Source organism: Hypomesus nipponensis, chromosome 6 (genome assembly GCF_054491055.1).
Source record: "Hypomesus nipponensis isolate SF chromosome 6, ASM5449105v1, whole genome shotgun sequence".
Classification (NCBI taxonomy): Eukaryota; Metazoa; Chordata; class Actinopteri; order Osmeriformes; family Osmeridae; genus Hypomesus; species Hypomesus nipponensis.
In genome coordinates this window covers 20,365,001-20,385,399 of record NC_140366.1, presented here as the reverse complement: position 1 = coordinate 20,385,399, position 20,399 = coordinate 20,365,001, and the positions used below count along the sequence as shown (strand labels likewise).

The 20,399-nt window shown below is 39.1% G+C and overlaps 1 protein-coding gene and 1 long non-coding RNA gene across 2 annotated transcripts in view; both read right to left on the bottom strand.

Annotated features, from left to right (window-relative positions):
- Positions 1-2,087: 2,087 nt before the first annotated feature.
- LOC146287588 (adhesion G protein-coupled receptor F5-like) overlaps positions 2,088-20,399 on the bottom strand; it is a 24,096-nt gene continuing 5,784 nt past the window's right edge. The window contains exons 2-26 of the mRNA XM_084700303.1: positions 16,703-16,867; positions 16,347-16,499; positions 16,087-16,257; positions 15,831-15,878; positions 15,488-15,637; positions 15,253-15,402; positions 14,404-14,553; positions 14,148-14,318; positions 13,730-13,786; positions 13,320-13,469; positions 13,064-13,234; positions 12,808-12,855; positions 10,199-10,317; positions 10,034-10,092; positions 8,293-8,435; positions 7,979-8,182; positions 7,484-7,678; positions 7,197-7,343; positions 6,829-7,004; positions 6,530-6,694; positions 5,013-6,383; positions 4,782-4,823; positions 4,598-4,657; positions 3,769-3,838; positions 2,088-2,878 (exon numbers count right to left, since the gene is read on the bottom strand). Of these exons, the coding sequence (XP_084556429.1) occupies positions 2,808-2,878; positions 3,769-3,838; positions 4,598-4,657; positions 4,782-4,823; positions 5,013-6,383; positions 6,530-6,694; positions 6,829-7,004; positions 7,197-7,343; positions 7,484-7,678; positions 7,979-8,182; positions 8,293-8,435; positions 10,034-10,092; positions 10,199-10,317; positions 12,808-12,855; positions 13,064-13,234; positions 13,320-13,469; positions 13,730-13,786; positions 14,148-14,318; positions 14,404-14,553; positions 15,253-15,402; positions 15,488-15,637; positions 15,831-15,878; positions 16,087-16,257; positions 16,347-16,499; positions 16,703-16,867 (4,406 nt within the window). The 3' untranslated portion in view covers positions 2,088-2,807. The remainder of the gene's footprint in view (positions 2,879-3,768; positions 3,839-4,597; positions 4,658-4,781; positions 4,824-5,012; positions 6,384-6,529; positions 6,695-6,828; positions 7,005-7,196; positions 7,344-7,483; positions 7,679-7,978; positions 8,183-8,292; positions 8,436-10,033; positions 10,093-10,198; positions 10,318-12,807; positions 12,856-13,063; positions 13,235-13,319; positions 13,470-13,729; positions 13,787-14,147; positions 14,319-14,403; positions 14,554-15,252; positions 15,403-15,487; positions 15,638-15,830; positions 15,879-16,086; positions 16,258-16,346; positions 16,500-16,702; positions 16,868-20,399) is intronic.
- LOC146287589 (uncharacterized) lies at positions 10,645-11,637 on the bottom strand. The gene is made up of 4 exons (XR_014758473.1): positions 11,596-11,637; positions 11,199-11,288; positions 11,045-11,086; positions 10,645-10,765 (listed from the first exon to the last, which is right to left on the bottom strand). It is a non-coding gene; the product is annotated as an uncharacterized LOC146287589 (long non-coding RNA).

The window sequence follows — 20,399 nt, the reverse complement described above, 5'->3', positions numbered from 1 at the left end:
TGTTACCTTTTGCAATCGAGATTTTAATAATAACAATAATAAGATCAACATTTTATTTAAAATGTTCATATGTCTCATCGTTTTGAGCTCTTTGCTCCGAAGGGCACAAGGGTCATAGTGAAATTTAGTTTTGCATCTCTATTTTGCATGGAGCTCAATGATAAACACAACACCTGGAAATAACATGTACTTAACTGACCAACAACATCATAATTTAACACACATGACTAATAGTGAGCATTATACTGTCTACAATTCAGTGTGTACCAAGTCTAAATTAAGGTTACCTTTAATGAACTATTACAGGGGGGGAAATCACTCAACAAATAGGTCCAGTTCCAAGAAGAACAAGATAGTTTACACTGTTATATAATTATAGATTGAGATGTTAATGTTGCACCATAGTATTATTTTTGTTGTTGACCATGCCTAGTAGCTGAGATGTGGTTACTTGCAAGTAGCTAGTAAACACCAGAAAAATACTGTAGAACTCTGCTCTTCTGCTGTACTTGCTTGTACAGTATTTGTACATTGCTTTGGATAAAACATTTGATCTACACACATTTGACAGTAAAATGTACATATAAGTGTTGTTTTTTTATTCATGTTGTTTATTTATTACGGTTACAAAAACAATATTAGTCCTTAAACCAATGTCTCATCCCAAAAATGTATTATTATATTAATAAATATTTGTATTATTGAGGAAATACTTACCTTGATGGTCAAGCAGTACTTAGAGACTGTGGCTGGCTTGTAAGAGTCAATATGCCCGGAACATCCTCCAGTTCCTCTGGTAGACTGTCAGGTCAGGAAGAGAACCAAACAGCACAGGAGCAGAGAACCCTCAGGCAGGAGGGACGCTGCCTCCAACAGTTATTTGCATTGATTGCATCAGTCAACACAGGCGTCCTATCTCCCATGAATATATTTGTCTACCAAATCAAGACTCTCTCCTTCAGGAGGGTAAGGGTGATGTTTCAAGAAATGGCTGAGCTCTCCAGACAGTCTCTACATGTATTCATCGACCTTTTATTCAAAGCGACATACACAGAGGGGGTTTGAACTTGCAACCCCATGATCTGCAGTCAAATATTCTCCCACTTAACATTACCTCTCATCTCTATGTCAGTGTCTCTTTAACCTCCTGTCTGCATGTCTGTAAAAACAGACCTAACGAGGTGTGACTGTCTACCCTATAAAGAAATGTGCACCCGCTATTAAGTTGGGGTTATTGTTGCAAGCTGACCAGCATGCAACAGATACTTGGATGATCTCTTCAACAGACTGGTTGGACGGCCACATACTCTATATGCTGTATACTGTATATATTTTATTATTCAATCAAACATCGGTGCATCAGGAGAGTTAGGTGGTTTTGGAGGTCATTTCCTTTCTTTTAAGGAATCAAAGAATCAGTCAAACATGAATCATAAAAGAAATGGAACCTCATTTTGAATTAAGTGGTATTTTCATTTGACGGTCCTGTACCCACAAACCAAGGACTCAGTAATATCACCTTACTGCCAACCATTTACAGTTAGTGGTAAATGTGCAAATATTGACTGGGGCCGTATGGCCTGGCTTACATCAATTATTTGCCTATAAACAGATTTGGCAGGTCCGGCAGGTTGCTCTGATAATATGTCATTGTAGGCCTGAGTTCCACATAACTGTAGTGATCCACTCCTTCATGTACGAACATAGAACAATCCCAAACCTGAACCATGCACAATCAGCACATATAAAACAGGCTACAGTCTTGTATGCTTTAAAACTGTGTTAAAACATCCTCACTACAGAGCATTCACCCTCATTCTGGGTTTTAGGACTGAAGCAAAGTTCCTTCAAGCCATCTTTAGTAGAAAAACTACAGTAAATTCAGTATTCTCATGGTAAATTATTTCAGAAGATTCTTGCTGATGATGTACAGCATAAAATTCACTCAAAAAAGGCATGCTGATCTTGCTTGTCCACTGTTTTTGTCTTCAAGGTGAATGAGGTCAACTGGATCCTGCTCCTCATCTCAATCATTTGATTTGCAAACTAACCAAACGACACGAGAAACATTATTTTTGCATGTTATTTATAGATCTTGGTATCCTGAAGTTTAGTCAGAAGATATGTCAGCATTTGATTTACATATTTAAAAAAAAAAATTACAATAGCAAATTAAAAATACATATGTTTTTGTTACGTATACAATATGTGCATATTAGTAACTATTCACAAGTGTGATTATTTAACTGCCAGTCAATGTTATATTCCAATTTATGCTAAATGAAAAACAATAATTTATAACATTATGACTGAAGTAATGTGTACAGTAATACCATAAGTCACAGACACTATACTGTATATAAAAAATATATTTGTTTATCCACAAACATTTAATTTAACAAATGGTAAAAAAACATTTCTCAGTAGATTTCTGTAATTCCTTACACATTAAAGGTCTGACTGCATCTGGGCCTTCAGACCTCACAGAGATTACCACCAAAATTCAATACGTTTGTTAGAAACCTTTCTAGTCTGTTGGCCCAAATATTTTGCTTAATAATAAATAAAAAAATTACAACACACATAGTTAAACTGATTTTACAACAATGTTACTTGAAAAATGCTTTAAATCCCTACATACTATGATTAAAGTGCTAAATATAATATTATGTTAATGCAATGATACTGTGGGGCTAATTACTGCTTTATTTCTAAATTAAACGAGTATTTAATAGTATAATTTAATAGTATTAAATAGTATTTAATACAGAAATGTAATATTGTATGATCTGTACAGTAAATTAACATCAGATGTTGATGAAAGACTCCGTAGCAGCGGAGCTGCTGGTGTTTGCAACTTCAGAGACGTTGTAGATGTCTGAAGAACAGAAAGGAGTCAGTCCAGGACAGGTACGATACAGGTACAGGTACGGGTACGAGTACGGGTACGGGAACAGGTACAGGTACAGGTACAGGTACAGGAACAGGTACAGGTACAGGTACAGGTACAGGTACAGGAACAGGAACAGGAACAGGAACAGGTACAGGTACAGGTACAGGACAGGTATAGGTACAGGAACAGGAACAGGAACAGGAACAGGAACAGGAACAGGAACAGGAACAGGAACAGGAACAGGAACAGGTACAGGACAAGTACAGGTACAGGACAGGTACAGGACAGGTACAGGTACAGGTACAGGTACAGGAACAGGAACAGGAACAGGAACAGGTACAGGTACAGGTACAGGTACAGGACAGGTATAGGTACAGGAACAGGAACAGGTACAGGAACAGGAACAGGAACAGGAACAGGAACAGGTACAGGACAAGTACAGGTACAGGACAGGTACAGGACAGGTATAGGTATAGGTATAGGTACAGGAACAGGAACAGGAACAGGAACAGGAACAGGAACAGGAACAGGAACAGGACAGTTACAGGTACAGGTACAGCAGTTTTTGTTAAACTAAAAACTAGGTTCCATGTGGTGAAATACCTTTATAACTGAAGTGTTGCATTAATACTACAGATCACAGACACTATACTGTTTTGGTACTGTATTGTTTATATTTTACCCTTGCATCAAAACAGTCAATCCAATTTCATACCAGGAGGTTTGTTTTAATTACATTGATGTAGTTGTTTGAAGGCCTTGTTCAGGTGGCCTTTTGCAGTATTGATGATTGGTATCATCATGTATTTTTAGGTGTCATTTGTATAATTTATCTACTGATATATTACATTTGACTAAGTATGTGGATAACTTACTTCTTCTCCGCATTCTTCTGAGTATGTCCAAGGCACTGAAGGAGGATGGCCCAGCGCTGGTGCTGCGAGTCTGGAATCACCACAAGGTGGAACATGTTAATATAATCCTTCTCTTTACACTATCTGTATTTTTAGGTTAGATTGTAATTATGGCTACTTATATTTTATTTTTTATTCTAAATCCCCTTAGTATTTGCTAGACTTTGCTCTTTTTGTACAGTTAGACCACATATTTAAGTTTCAAGATTCCTATAAGTTTAATGTATGCACCTTCCTGCCAAAGTAAATTCCTTGTTTGTGCAAACATTCATGGCGAATAAAATCCCTTGCCTTCCCTTCTGATATGACTCAGGATGAGACCAGTACAAAGTGGAACATTTTAACAAGACTCACAGAACCACACCAGTACAAGGTGGAACATGTTAACAAGACTCACAGAACCACACCAGTACAAGGTGGAACATGTTAACAAGACTCACAGAACCACACCAGTACAAGGTGGAACAAGTTAATATGACTCACAAAACCACACCCATACAAGGTGGAACATGTTAATATGACTCACAGAATCACACCAGTACAAGGTGGAACATGTTAATATGACTCACAGAACCACACCAGTACAAGGTGGAACATGTTAATATGAATCAGGATGAGAGTAGTGCAAGGTGGAACATGTTAATGTGACCACACCTCACATGACCACACCAGTAATGCCACTGGGCCATGAAAGTCTCAGATATTGGCTTTGGATAAAGCGTCTGCTTACTGAACGTAATGTATGTAGTTAGATGTGTTTGTAGCTTTAACGTGGACAAGGTGGACTTACCCCGGTACCCTGAGAGCTTCCACTGGCTCCTCGGAACAGTCTAGTTATTGCTGCCCTGATCTATAAAATATGGATATACATATTGTGAATATGTAAATTACAACACAAATTTATGTTTAAATTGACACAATTTAATTTATACATAGTAAGATATTTTAGAATTAAATGTAAGAATGCCATTTACCTTGCTATCTAAAAGTGTTCCAAACACCAAAATGAAGAAACCCTATGAGAAAGTGGATTTGTAAAACAAACTTGATATTTTTCACACAGTATACAATACTCAATAAAGCTCTATAGTTAATGTGTGTATATGGTATATGTATCATTTGTGTAAATAAATATATATAAAATACTGAGAAAATATGTGCAAGGGGTTAACCAAGCAGAAACAAAGAACACACAATTAATTTACCTGTAAGGAATTGAAGAAAGCAAAAGCAACATGCGTTCCAAAGCTTTTGTAGTCCACCAATGTTCCCACTCCCAGTGCCCAGGTAAGACCAAAGAAGGGTGTGAGGATGGCCAGACACCTGGCGATGACCACTAGTGTGTTCTTCTCATCAGGCTGGGCAGTGTCCCCAACACCTCTCCTCAGCATTTTGTACAGAACCACGATGAGGATTAAGAAGTTGATGAGCACTATACTCAGGGCTGGGATCACAAATGCCAGGAGAGCCATGCTACTGCCCCAGTTCAGCCAGCAGGCCATCTCTGTATCATTTCTTATGTATGTCTTATTTGGGGCTGTGGAAGCCACCGTGACAACAGCTATGATGAGAGGTGCTCCGTAGCCCACAGAGAAGCCAATGGCCAGCATGGTGGATTTTGACATGTGGGAGAAGACCATGATGGTCCTGTAGAACAGGAGGAGGCCTGAGATGAGCATCCAGAAGAACAGGGAAAGGTAGAAAAAGTGAATGAAGAATGTTGCCGTGCTGCATGCAGCATATTTGGCTTCTCCTGGATTGGCTGAAATGGATGCTCCAATGATGAACCAGATGTCTGCTATCAGGAGAGAGACGGCGATGTTCACTATGGAGACGTGACGCATGTAGGAGGTGCTGTTCCGGGTCATGCTCTTCCAGACACAAGCTTCAATGATCAGACACACAACCAGGCTGCCCATGGAGATGCCCACTCCAATGTAGGTGATGATTTCCAAAAAAAGATTCTCTTCATCACTAAAGCCTTCATTGGATGGTGACATTAGGATGGAGAAAGAAGTCAGATGGTTGCAGTTACAGGTGATGGTTTCATTGTCATCAGACTGCAGATGACATCCTTCATCATCCCACCCCTCCAGATCAAAGTTCCAGAATACACACTGAACGTTAGCTAATGATTTATTCAAATTCAGTTTTTCAAAGCTCAGAGAGACATTTCTGCTGGTTCCGTTTAACTTAATAAGCAGCACGTTTCCATTGATAATGGTACCGTTGACAGTCTGATTTCTGCCATTTCTAGCAGGCAAGACGTTGTTCAGGGTGGAGAAGGCGATAGTGTTAATGAAGTTGTTGCTGGAGTTAATCTGTGGAATATGTAAGGCAACACTGGAGCTCTGTTCTGAGCTGAAGGAATTTTGACTGAAGTTTGTTCTTGTCAGGTTCATGGTGCTCGTGTTAAAGACAAAGGCATCCCCTTGTAGAGCCCCAGTGATGTTTTCGAGGGACCCCAGTAAAATAGAGCTGGTGTTACCAGTGTTGCCAGACGAATCAGCATTTAGCTGACCCCAGGAATCCTGTGCTCCTTCTGAAATTAGTACATTAACTGTTTTAAGAAAACCCTGTGGGTAGAAAAATTAAGTCATTTAAGCTGCAATAAAACAGCTTTCTTTCAAAATATTGTCAGACTAGGAGAACCTTGATTTAGTGTAAATGTCAAAATAGCACTGTTTTAAGTATTGTACATAATTAATTGTATTCAACATACCTCCATAACAGCGCGACTGACATTAGTGGAAACAGATGCCACATTCTTCAAAATTGTAACAAGGGTGGCTATAGTGGCAGTGGAATTTATAATTTCATTTTGGTTATCCTCTGCAGCATTTTGAAGATCATTGACAAAATCAGGAACCTCTTCCGCCTGTAAAGACTATGAAAACAGAAGAAATGGGACAAAACAACTATTCTGTGATCCAAATATGAAAGTAATATACATAAAGTAAAAACATTGAACAATTACTAAAGACTTTAAATGGTGATTAGTGGTGTATCATAGTACAATACCTCTGAGTTGGTCTGTAGGTTGAGAATCACAGTCAATACACAAGTGTTCTGTTTGACTACCCAAACAGCACCCTCACAAGAAGCATCAATAAATCCATTTTTCTTAGGTCCACATTGTATTTTTGATACATCCCCTTCTCTTCCAATGCCAAACTTAGTATCATTACACGTTACATCTGGAAATAGATTTAGTGTTACTAGCAGGCAAACATAGGAAATCAGGCATCAAACATTGGAAATCAACTTTGAAACATGGGTATTCATATCAACTCTGAAATATAGGGTGAAGGAATAGGTGTTCATGTAGAATAGGGTTAATAGGTATTATGGTTAGGGTTATAGGTATTTATGTTGAATACATCTCTTACCTTCTGTAAAAATGTTCAGTTTTGTTTCTACCTTATAGCCGGATGGACCTTTGACATGGCAGACAATGTTTGTTTCTGTATTTTCACAAGTTTTAGGCATAGGGAAATCATATGTGACGCAGTAGGAATCTTTTTCTTTAAATCCATCTGTGAGAAACATATTGCAAAATAAGTAGCTACTCATACACTTAACATACATATAATGATCATTAGTGTACATATTCATGATACATTAACATAATGTTAGTGTTAGATAATATTACTCTGATAAATAGGTTCATATTCACCTGATAGATTTGTGGACTTGTCTATCCACTGGACTTCATACGGGTTCTGTACACAACACTTAAGAGGAATGCTTCCTCCCTCCTCACACTTTGAGTTGATTTCAGTTGGGGCTTGGATATTAGGAGCTTCAACAACCACATTTCCTTTCTGATGGAAGTCTACGTTTGACCCTTTTAGAGTGCATTCATAAATACCTGAAGTAATGGGACAAATACATATACAGTATAGACACACTGAATGGTACTTAAATAATCACACCTTTCATTTTTTACTTCAAGCTTTGAATTTGAATTATTTGACTTTTAGATGTAACTGTTTTTTCAACAGAGCCTACCTACTCAATAAAACTGTGTGATACACATTACCTACCCATGGGAGGTAAAATTCCTTTGTTCATTACATCATAATTGATGGATAACCCTAACCCTGCCCTGTTCATCATATCATAGTTGATGGGTAACTCTAATCTGACCCATTTATATCGTATTACTCACCAGTATCAGCAGTAAGAGTGTTTTCAACCTTCAGTGTGTTGTTTTCCCTGGTAAATTTTGGATTGCCAGATATATCTTTTCCCTTAACTTTCCATGTAACTCCCAAGTCTCCCGTCTTGATGAAAGCAGGAGGAGGGCCGCATGTGAGCGTCAGAGTGGGCCCAGGGTACATGGGCTTGGGGGTGTAAGGTAAGGGAACAGAGGCTGGACATACGGAGCAGGGTTTTAGAGAGTTTAAGACCTTATTCATTTACTGAAAATGTACATGTGTAAAAGTGTAAGAACAACAAAGAGATAGATTATCATCGACTTACTTTTAAAAGTGGTTTTAAAAGAGTCATTCAAAACTATGAAATCAGATGCCAGTGCTGCAATGAGCCCTGATTCAACACTTTTAATATCAGCAAGGTTTGTGTTATTCGTTACGACGTCAAAGTCCACAATCACACTTCCCGACCTGTAAAGAAATAAGAAATATTTACGTTAATGATTTAAGTGATGAGCTGACAAATATTGATAATATCGATACAGTTCTACACTGTACATAGTATAGTTCACACAAATGAGCAAAGTATAATATTAGACAAACAGGATTTCAAAAATGTTATCCAGGCTAACAGCAACACAGCTGCCAAAGGCAGGAAGGGAAGCTCCTTCCCAGACTGTGTGAGTGCATAAATTAGTCGCTACTCAACTTTAGGGTTAGTTAACTCATGTTTCAGGTTAGTTATACAAGTTAAGGTAAGTAGCCTAAGAATTGCACTAAGATGTTCTTCCACGCCATAATAATTTATCAAAACAACACATTAATTTAATAGAGTACACAATTGTAATTACAGTCAGATATCCTGGTGCCTCAGTGATGGGGCAGTGATATTTATAACTCATGCGTAGAACATGAGTTATAACTAATCCTAAAGCCACACAAGTTATAACTAACCCTAAAGCCACACGAGTTATAACTAACCCTAAAGAAGCCACAAATGTTATAACCAACCCTAAAGCCACACAAGTTATAACTAACCCTAAAGCCACACAAGTTATAACTAACCCTAAAGCCACACAAGTTATAACTAACCCTAAAGCCACACGACTTACAACTAACCCTAAAGCCCTGCGAGTTATAACTAACCCTAAAGCCCCGCGAGTTATAACTAACCCTAAAGCCACATGAGTTATAATCAACCCTAAAGCCACACAAGTTATAACAAACCCTAAAGCCACAAAAGTTATAACTAACCCTAAAGCCACACGAGTTATCACTAACCCTAAAGCCACATGTTTTAATTTGTTTAATTAGTTGTTGTTGTAAACTGCATCAGTCTCATGCACCTCTGTACTTTGTAAACTCGTATGGTATACCTTATATATCTTGTATACCTTGTATACCCTGTATATCTTGTATACCTTGTATATATAAGTCGGCTGGCCTTCATCCTATTTGAGCATGTGTATTTATTGGAAATGTGGTAGGTATTCTTCCTACATTTACATTTAGTCATTTAGCAGACGTTCTTATCCAGAGCAACTTACAGTATGTACAGTGACATTCCCCCCGAGGCAAGTAGGGTGAAATGCCTTGCCCAAGGACACAACATAATATTGCATAGTCGGGAATCGGACCGGCAACCTTATGATTACTAGCCCGATTCCCTAACCACTCAGCCACCTGACTCCTTCTTGTTCATAGGGTATTAAATGTTAGAACTGAGTTTGGTTAAAGGGCCTTTATGTACTCTGCACCATTGTATTAAACTCCTTTACGATATTGCCTTTTACTAGATGAAATGGTTTCTAAATCATTTTAGCATTTTGAGGATGATTTCATGATTTTCAGATTGTTTATATTAGTGTATGATCCGATTATGCTGCTGACATTTTCATGTTTGTATTTTTTGGCTATATGTTGCCTGGAATAATGTAATGACGCAGAGTTGTTTGTTGTAGCCAGGATGCTTAAACAAAAGATAATCCTCACTGAATGCTTCATGGGTTAAAAAAGGTTAAACAAATAAAACACATGCTCTGGATAGTTGTAGTAAAACAAACCTGTACCTGAATTGCTTTAAAGTTGCCGATACAAAACCTTGAGTTTTCCCATACTGCTGCTGGAGCTGGGAGAAAACAGAACTGTTAATAAACTTTGAGTAAAAGCAAAACTCTCTGTACATTAAGTCTCAACATGGAATTTCAATTCAATGTCTTGAAAGATGTTATTACCTTTGGTTCAATCCCGCTTTTTAAACTATTGTATGCAGAGCTCGTATTGTCATTTAGGTCATCTGTAAAGGGCTTATTCAAACTGAACTGCATGTTCCACACATTTCCTACAGAACCCACTGAAAACATCAAAGAATAATTGGACTTAAAATGTATTTGCGTCTCACAGCAAGCAATTCAAGTAATTCCTTCCAGTGGTACACAATGTGCATTACAAAAAACTATCTTGTATTACATATTATTTTATATATACACATCTAATCGTAAATTGATCATTGTTGAGGCTTATCTTTGAGTAAAAAGAAGTGATTAAAAAATATATGGTGTATTCATTTAGTTAACGCTTTCCTCCAAATACAGGGGGATTTGAACCTGCAATCTCCAGATCTGCAGTCAAATGCTCTTCAACATGCACAGCTGTCAAGTTTTACTTGCCTGATGTGGGGGGCAAGTTGGTGCCTGGGGTTTTGGGGGGCAAGGTGGTGCCTGGGGTTATGGGGGGCAAGGTGGTGCCTGGGGTTGTGGGGGGCAAGGTGGTGCCTGGTGTTGTGGGGGATATTGGGGTGACTGTAGAACATACATTAGAAGACAGACAGATGAGTTTAAAAAACAAAATAAAACATTTTGCAAAAAAATATCTTGGGGGTCAAATGGCTGACTGGTTAAGAAGTCGGGCTATTAATCAGAAGGGTGTTAGTTCGATTCCCAGCCGTGCATAATAATGTTGCGTCCTTGAGCAAGGCACTTAACCCTGTTTGCCTCGGGGAGAATGTCCCTGTACTTACTGTAAGTCGCTCTGGATAAGAGTGTCTGCTAAATAAATAAATGTAAATGGGTGGCACTTACTCGCTTCGGTCAATATTGTTGTTGGTGCCAATGTTGTTGTGTCTGTAAGGAGAAAGATATAACCAGTCTTTTTTGTATTTTCATTTCATTAAAATAGAAAGAAATTACAGATAAATGAACCCGGAGTTATAACTGAACAAAAAACTGCACTTACTGGTTGCTGGGGTCTGTTGTGATGTAGTAGTGTTCTGTTTGGTTGTGGGGGGCAAAGTGGTGCCTGGGGTTGTGGGGGGCAAGGTGGTGCCTGGTGTTGTGGGGGATAAAGGGGGTTACTGTGGAACATACATTAGAAGACAGAACAGATGAGTTTAAAAAACAAAACAAAACATTTTGCAATAAAATATCTTGGGGGTCAAATACTGAGTGGTTAAGGAGTCGAGCTATTAATCAGAAGGCTGTTGGTTCAGTTCCTGGCCATGCAAAATAATGTTGTGTCCTTGAGCAAGGCACTTCACCCTATTTGCCTCGGGGAGAATGTCCCTGTACTCACTGTAAGTCGCTCTGGATAAGAGTGTCTGCTAAATAACTACATGTAAATGGGTGGCACTTACTCGCTTCGGTCAATATTGTTGTTGGTGCCAATGTTGTTGAGTCTGTAAGGAGAAAGATATAACCAGTCTTTTTTGTACTTTCATTTCATTAAAATAGAAAGAAATTACAGGTAAATGAACCCGGAGGTATAACTGAACAAAAAACTGTACTTACTGGTTACTGGGGTCTGTTGTGATGTAGTAGTGTTCTGTTTGGTTGTGGGGGGCAAGGTGGTGCCTGGGGTTGTGGGGGGCAAGGTGGTGCCTGGTGTTGTGGGGGAAATTGGGGTTACTGTGGAACATACATTAGAAGACAGAACAGATGAGTTTAAAAAACAAAACATTTTGCAAGAAAATATCTTGGGGGTCAAATGGCTGAGTGGTTAAGGAGTCGGGCTATTAATCAGAAGGCTGTTGGTTCAATTCCTGGCCATGCAAAATAATGTTGTGTCCTTGAGCAAGGCACTTCACCCTATTTGCCTCGGGCAGAATGTCCCTGTACTTACTGTAAGTCACTCTGGATAAGAGTGTCTGCTAAATAATTAAATGTAAATGGGTGGCACTTACTGGCTTGGGTCGATATTCTTGCTGGTGCCAATGTTGTTGAGTCTGTAAGGAGAAAGATGTAACCAGTCATTTTTGTATTTTCATTTCATTAAAATAGAAAGAAATTACAGGTAAAAGAACCCAGAGGTATAACTGAACAAAAAACTGTACTTACTGGTTACTGGGGTCTGTTGTGATGTAGTAGTGTTCTGTTTGGTTGTGGGGGGCAAGGTGGTGCCTGGGGTTGTGGGGGATATTGGGGTGACTGTGGAACACACATTAGAAGACAGAACAGATGAGTTTAAAAAACAAAACAAACATTTTTGCAATAAAATATATTGGGGGTCAAATGGCTTAGTGGTTAGGGAGTGGGCTATTAATCAGAAGGTTGTTGGTTCGATTCCCGGCCGTGCAAATAATGTTGTGTCCTTGAGCAAGGCACTTAACCCTATTTGCCTCGGGGAGAATGTCCCTGTAATAAAATATTGGAGGGACTGAGGAAAGACAAAAGGAATGTTTGTTGATTATAGGTAACTAAACCTCACAAAGACACAGGGAGAGAAATGGACTGAACCCACTGATCACTTTTATCCAACCCAACCTACAAATACTGCATATTGAAAGTACAGCAGCAGATCAAGGATCAGTAGTGCAGAGTTCTAGGAGCTTTTCTCTTTTGAAAAGTACCTGTTGTTGTCATCGGTGGGAGTGTTGTTGGAGGACAGGTTGTAAAGTCTGTTAATGGAGAAGATATTAGGAAAAACAATATTTATTTAATGATCTTTCAGCATTATTGGTTCTTAAAAACAGTTGCCATTAAAACCACTGAATGATTTTGCCATTACAATAACATCCTTAATACTAAGTAGAATTCCAATTTAAAGTGTTCATGGCTCAACAGAAAGAAAAACCAAAATGTTAACCGAGATGTTACGATTCGTACTTTGTTGAAGTACCGACTGACAGAACTGTCCGTCTGCAGGAATGGCGTTGATGCAGCTGCACGTGTCAGTTGTAATGTTAGAACAATGTCCGTAGGTGGCACACTTGTCACATGACCAGCGATACTGGTCCTCACACCTACACTGGTACCCAGTAGCCACTGGGTAGCAAACTGTCGATGGAAAACCACATTGACAAACATGAATACCTGTAATGAAGCACATCCTATCACTTTATAAATGTATTTGTGTTTTTACCAGTAGAGATGTTGACATCTGTGATTTGAATCAGGTTGTTGATGCTGAAGGGGAAAATGTTGCTACTCAGAATTGATCTCAGTTGTTCCAACGCTGCAAAGTTGGTGGTGTTCACCTCAATGTCGATGAGGTAATAAAATACTGGAGGGACTGAGGAAAGACAAAAGGAATGTTTGTTGATTATAGGTAACTAAACCTCACACAGACACAGGGAGAGAAATGGACTGAACCTACTGATCACTTTTATCCAAACCAACCTACAAATACTGCATATAGAAAGTACAGCTGCAGATCAAGGATCAGTAGTGCAGAGCTCTACAGTATTTAGGTGGTCAGAGTCAAGGAACGGGCTGTATTTACCAGGCACATCACAAAGTAACCACATCCCAGCTGTCAGAGATGATACTTACTGTGTGTTGTGGTCGGGTTTGCAGTGCTACTCAGACTGGTGAATGTTGTGTTGGCAACTGAGGAAAGATTGAGAGGACTGTTCACTGGTCTGTACTGGACTTCAAAATGAATTGTATTATACAGGTGGCCTTTTAACAGGGAGCTTTTCTCTTTTGAAAAGTACCTGTTGTCATCGGAGGGAGTGTTGTTGGATGACAGGTTGTAAAGTCTGTTAATGGAGAAGATATCAAGGAAAACAGTATTTATTTAATGATCTTTCAGCATTATTGGCTCTTAAAAACTATTTGCCATTAAAACCACTGAACGATTTTGCCGTTACAATACAATCCGTAATACTTAGTAGAATTCCAATTCAAAGTATTTATGAATCAACAGAAAGAAAAAACAAAATGTTAACCGAGATGTTACGATTCGTACTTTGTTGAAGTACCGACTGACAGAATTGTCCGTCTGCAGGAATGGCGTTGATGCAGCTGCACGTGTCAGTTGTAATGTTAGAACAATGTCCGTAGGTGGCACACTTGTCACATGACCAGCGATACTGGTCCTCACACCTACACTGGTATCCTGTAGCCACTGGGTAGCAAACTGTCGATGGAAAACCACATTGACAAACATGAATACCTGTAATGAAGCACATCCTATCACTTTATAAATGTATTTGTGTTTTTACCAGTAGAGATGTTGACATCTGTGATTTGAATCAGGTTGTTGATGCTGAAGGGGAAAATGTTGCTACTCAGAATTGATCTCAGTTGTTCCAACGCTGCAACGTTGGTGGTGTTCACCTCAATGTCGATGAGGTAATAAAATACTGGAGGGACTGAGGAAAGACAAAAGGAATGTTTGTTGATTATAGGTAACTAAACCTCACACAGACACAGGGAGAGAAATGGACTGAACCTACTGATCACTTTTATCCAAACCAACCTACAAATACTGCATATAGAAAGTACAGCTGCAGATCAAGGATCAGTAGTGCAGAGCTCTACAGTATTTAGGTGGTCAGAGTCAAGGAACGGGCTGTATTTACCAGGCACATCACAAAGTAACCACATCCCAGCTGTCAGAGATGATACTTACTGTGTGTTGTGGTCGGGTTTGCAGTGCTACTCTGACTGGTGAATGTTGTGTTGGCAACTGAGGAAAGATTGAGAGGACTGTTCACTGGTCTGTACTGGACTTCAAAATGAATTGTATTATACAGGTGGCCTTTTAACAGGGAGCTTTTCTCTTTTGAAAAGTACCTGTTGTCATCGGAGGGAGTGTTGTTGGATGACAGGTTGTAAAGTCTGTTAATGGAGAAGATATCAAGGAAAACAGTATTTATTTAATGATCTTTCAGCATTATTGGCTCTTAAAAACTATTTGCCATTAAAACCACTGAACGATTTTGCCGTTACAATACAATCCGTAATACTTAGTAGAATTCCAATTCAAAGTATTTATGAATCAACAGAAAGAAAAAACAAAATGTTAACCGAGATGTTACGATTCGTACTTTGTTGAAGTACTGACTGACAGAACTGTCCGTCTGCAGGAATGGCGTTGATGCAGCTGCACGTGTCAGTTGTAATGTTAGAACAATGTCCGTAGGTGGCACACTTGTCACATGACCAGCGATACTGGTCCTCACACCTACACTGGTACCCAGTAGCCACTGGGTAGCAAACTGTCGATGGAAAACCACATTGACAAACATGAATACCTGTAATGAAGCACATCCTATCACTTTATAAATGTATTTGTGTTTTTACCAGTAGAGATGTTGACATCTGTGATTTGAATCAGGTTGTTGATGCTGAAGGGGAAAATGTTGCTACTCAGAATTGATCTCAGTTGTTCCAACGCTGCAAAGTTGGTGGTGTTCACCTCAATGTCGATGAGGTAATAAAATACTGGAGGGACTGAGGAAAGACAAAAGGAATGTTTGTTGATTATAGGTAACTAAACCTCACACAGACACAGGGAGAGAAATGGACTGAACCCACTGATCACTTTTATCCAACCCAACCTACAAATACTGCATATTGAAAGTACAGCTGCAGATCAAGGATCAGTAGTGCAGAGTTCTAGGAGCTTTTCTCTTTTGAAAAGTACCTGTTGTTGTCATCGGTGGGAGTGTTGTTGGAGGACAGGTTGTAAAGTCTGTTAATGGAGAAGATATTAGGAAAAACAATATTTATTTAATGATCTTTCAGCATTATTGGTTCTTAAAAACAGTTGCCATTAAAACCACTGAATGATTTTGCCATTACAATAACATCCTTAATACTAAATAGAATTCCAATTTAAAGTGTTCATGGCTCAACAGAAAGAAAAACCAAAATGTTAACCGAGATGTTACGATTCGTACTTTGTTGAAGTACCGACTGACAGAACTGTCCGTCTGCAGGAATGGCGTTGATGCAGCTGCACGTGTCAGTTGTAATGTTAGAACAATGTCCGTAGGTGGCACACTTGTCACATGACCAGCGATACTGGTCCTCACACCTACATTGGTATCCTGTCAGCTGTGGAAGGCACACTGAACAAGAAGGAATGAGCGCTATACGGTGAGTGCCACTAGGACAGAAAACTACAATAAATTTTTGTCAAATAATGATTGGACCTTACCAGTGGTAATGCCAACTTCAGTGACGTTAACTTGGGGACCCAGTGATAGTAAAAAGGTCATGTTTCCAAGTAAAACCTTTAGTTTTTCAACTGTAGCCAAGTCAGTGACGTTTAGCTCGACATCTACGGTGTACTCGACTGCTGATAGCAGGGCTGTGAATCAATCACAGAAGATCTGTCACAATTCTGCTGTCTACAATACAAGGATATTGTAAAATTTCTACAATCCATAGTCATTGCCTAATATGTCACAGTGAATTTACTCCTCATGTATTTGTGCTAAACAATCCCAGAGTTGTGAACCCAACAGCATCTCTAACTTCAATCTACATGCTAGTTTTAAAACTGGTAAATACTTGATTTTGGCTGGCAGAATGTTCCATCCAGGGGGAGACTGTTGATGCATCCACACAGGCCGCTGACGATGTTGTCACAGGCTCCGTAGGTGATGCAGCTCTGATGAGGCCAAGCAAACTGGTCCTCACATTTGCACTGGAAGCCAGAGGCAGTGGGCAGGCACACTGATGGAAAGAGAGGATGGATTTGGTTTTGGAAATGTTTAACTTCATGCAGTGTAAATTCACATTTGTATTCATTTAGCAGATGCTTTAATCCAAAGCAGCAGAGATGGGAGGTAATGAAGTACAAATACTTTGTTACTGTAGGGCTACTTAAGTAGAATTTTCCTGTATTAGTACTTTATTTCACAATTTTACAGACAACTTTTTACTTTCACTACTCATATTCTGTTCACAAATATCTGGACTACTTTCTATTTCGAACATTTGTGTGAACATTTGGTGGCATGATCAATATCATTTATTTTCATTGCACCCCTTTTTTCATTTCCCTATTGTATTTGTTGATATTATTAGGGTTCCTCCGATAGGAGGAAACCTATTGTTTTTGTTAGTTTTATTATTATTATTATTATTATTAAGGTTCCTCCGGTAGGAGGGAACCTATTGTTTTTGTACTATTCTCATTCTTATTTTTCTTCTCCTTGCGCCCCAATATCTCAAAAAGTCCCTGATCCAAATGTCCGATTTTCAAAGTGATGGTATTTCCACCCCATTGCTCCAATTCTTCTGAAACTTTGTGTACATGCGTCATTTTTCAGGAGGAACAAGGACCCATAAGCTACGCCATGATGGATTTTCCTGTACAGTGATAATTTGGGAAAGACTTCAAAATCGATCTCCTCTTACAAAAAATATAAAATTGACTTGAAATGTCTTAGGCGGTTTCTTCTAGTCTTCTAACATAGCAATGAGTGTTTATTTGATCCCATCACAACACTCTGATCATCTGTTAAGCAAGACCGTGTACACCACTGCAAAACAAGCCAGGTGAACCATAGCAGCTTGCTACTTGTAGTCTACGCATGGTGGTGTCAGATTTACAACCGATTTAGCTCAAATTCAATTCAATACTACTTTATTTCGCCATGTATACAATACTAGGAATTTAATTTGGTATTCTCCATGCAGGCTATTACTTCACAAATAGAACAACAAGACAAAACTGAAAAACAATACAGGGACAGATAGTACCAGTATGAGTAAAAATAAATAAAGAGTGGAGGTAGTGCAACAATAATAATGTTAAATAACGTTAAATAAAGTGCCATAAAGTTCATATGTCAGAGCTATTTAGGAGGGCTGTTGCTTGGGGGGAAAAACTGTTGAGGTGATGTGATGTTTTGGTCATGATGGCCCTGTATTGCCGTCCAGAGGGGAGACGGTTAAAGAGACTGTTGGCAGGATGTGAGGGGTCTGCCGTGGTCTATTGCTTTCCTGAGGGATCTGGAGCTGTGAAGGTCCTTGATGGAGGGAAGGGGGCAGCCGATGATGCGCTCTGCTGCCCGTACGACTCTTTGGAGCCTGGCCTTAGAGCGGGTAGAGGCCATACCAGACAGAGTGAGAGGATGTAAGCACACTCTCAATGATAGCCCTGTAGAACTTCACATCATCCCGGCTAAACCCTCCATCTCCCACGATCTGTCAATCACCCTGGGATCTGCAACGGTGACCCCTTCATCCTCTGCCAGGATCTTTGGGGTTACCATGGATGACGAGCTCTCCCTCTTGGCCCACATTGCTGCAGTCTCCTGGTCGTGTTAGGGTTAAAATTAACTAATCTTTTTTCGAGTAATTCGTTCATTTCAACGGTGGGGGGGGGGGGGGGGGCATTAAAATAATGTATCATGACAGTTTGTATGATTTGGTCATTTATTATCACACTGGCAACCATGGCAAACATTTACACTGCACTAAACTGTAAGTGTAAATGTAAAGTGAAAATAACAAAACCAGTCAGTATGATGACTTGAGCGAATATCATTCACGTCCTACTAAAACAGCGGCCACACGAAAGGGAATGATGAAACGGTTTCCTCTACTGAAAAATACAATGCAGGTCACGTGAAAAATGATCCAGACTCGTAGAAATACCGAGTCGGGAAATGAAAGAATCGTTTGTTTCTTCTAGCTACCATTACAGAGCCTATGTAGGTCACGTGAAAAATGATCCAAAGACTCGTACCAGAAGACCGAGTCTGGAAATGTAATCATTTCTGTTTACTTGGAGGAGCCTATGCAACAGTCCTGATGCGTGGCCACGAGAAAATGAACAAATCACTCTTTGAGAGGACTCGTTACTCCCGAGTCCTAGTAAGGATTCGTTCAAAATGAACAAATTGTTCACGAACGACACATCACTATTGATGCTGTTACACGCTCCTCATGCATCAGTCCCACGCTAGTCATGCATTATAGTCAAACGTTAGTCAAACGCCAGATGTGTCCACCTCGCCCTAGGACGCTCAAAATTGAACGATTAGAACGTTCAGAGAACTCTGAGAAATCAGAACGTTATGGTGTGATGGGGCCTTGACAGATACAACAGCAACAGCAGCAGTGCTGATGATCACCAACATCTGTCATTATCCAATCACAGTCACACACAAAACCATACCCGCACTTTTGCAGCAGGCAACCTTTTGTCCCATATTTTATATTATATTGACAAAGTTGGCAACCCTAAGCGTGACACTAAAACAGGTAGCAGTAATGGCTACTTTTTACTTAAGTGTATGTCAGGGCCCATACTTCTTTACTTTAACTTGAGTGAAAAAGTGTAATGGGTACTTTTAAAACATGTAGTTCTACTTGAGTGAAGGATGTGTGTACTTTTGCCATCTCTGCAAACCAGCATACAAATAGTGCATATAGAAAGTACAGCAGAAGAGGATGTATTTAATCCAGCTGTAAACTCTAATCTAGCTGTACACTCTAATCTAGCTGTAAACTTGAATCTATCTATAGACTCTAATCTAGCTCTAAACTGTAATCTAGCTCTAAACTCTAATCTAGCCCTAAACTGTAATCTAGCTCTAAACTCTAATCTAGCTGTAAACTTGAATCTATCTGTAGACTCTAATCTAGCTCTAAACTCTAATCTAGCTCTAAACTCTAATCTAGCTCTAAACTCTAATCTAGCTCTAAACTCTAATCTAGCCCTAAACTGTAATCTAGCTCTAAACTCTAATCTAGCTCTAAACTCTAATCTAGCTGTAAACTTTAAAAATAGCTGTAAACTCTAGCTGTAAATTGAACTCACCGGTTGTAATGCTGATCTCTGTGATCGCCGTGTTGTTGTTAAGCAATATGGGGACACTTGAGGAGTTCCCAAAGGACTTAAAGTCTTGTATAGTTTTCATGTCAGATACATTCATTTCAATATCGATGATGTAGAGCCATTGATTTGTTTGGACTGTAAGAAAAAGCAAATAAAAGGTTATGAAAAGTGATACATTTAACGTCTAACATACTACAAACATGAGTAACTCATTTGAAAGTTCAGTGTGAGTTACCATGATTCCTGTATTGATTTAATGTATTTTTACATATAACTTGCCAACTACTCATTTCAAATAGCAGTTTAATAAAGGCATTTCTACTGTTTACTAACCTGCTCTTTTCCCCCTAAAATGGTGCAATACCTCTACAGTGTAATTCTCCTGTCAAGAGAATTAAATAAAAATAAAAACAC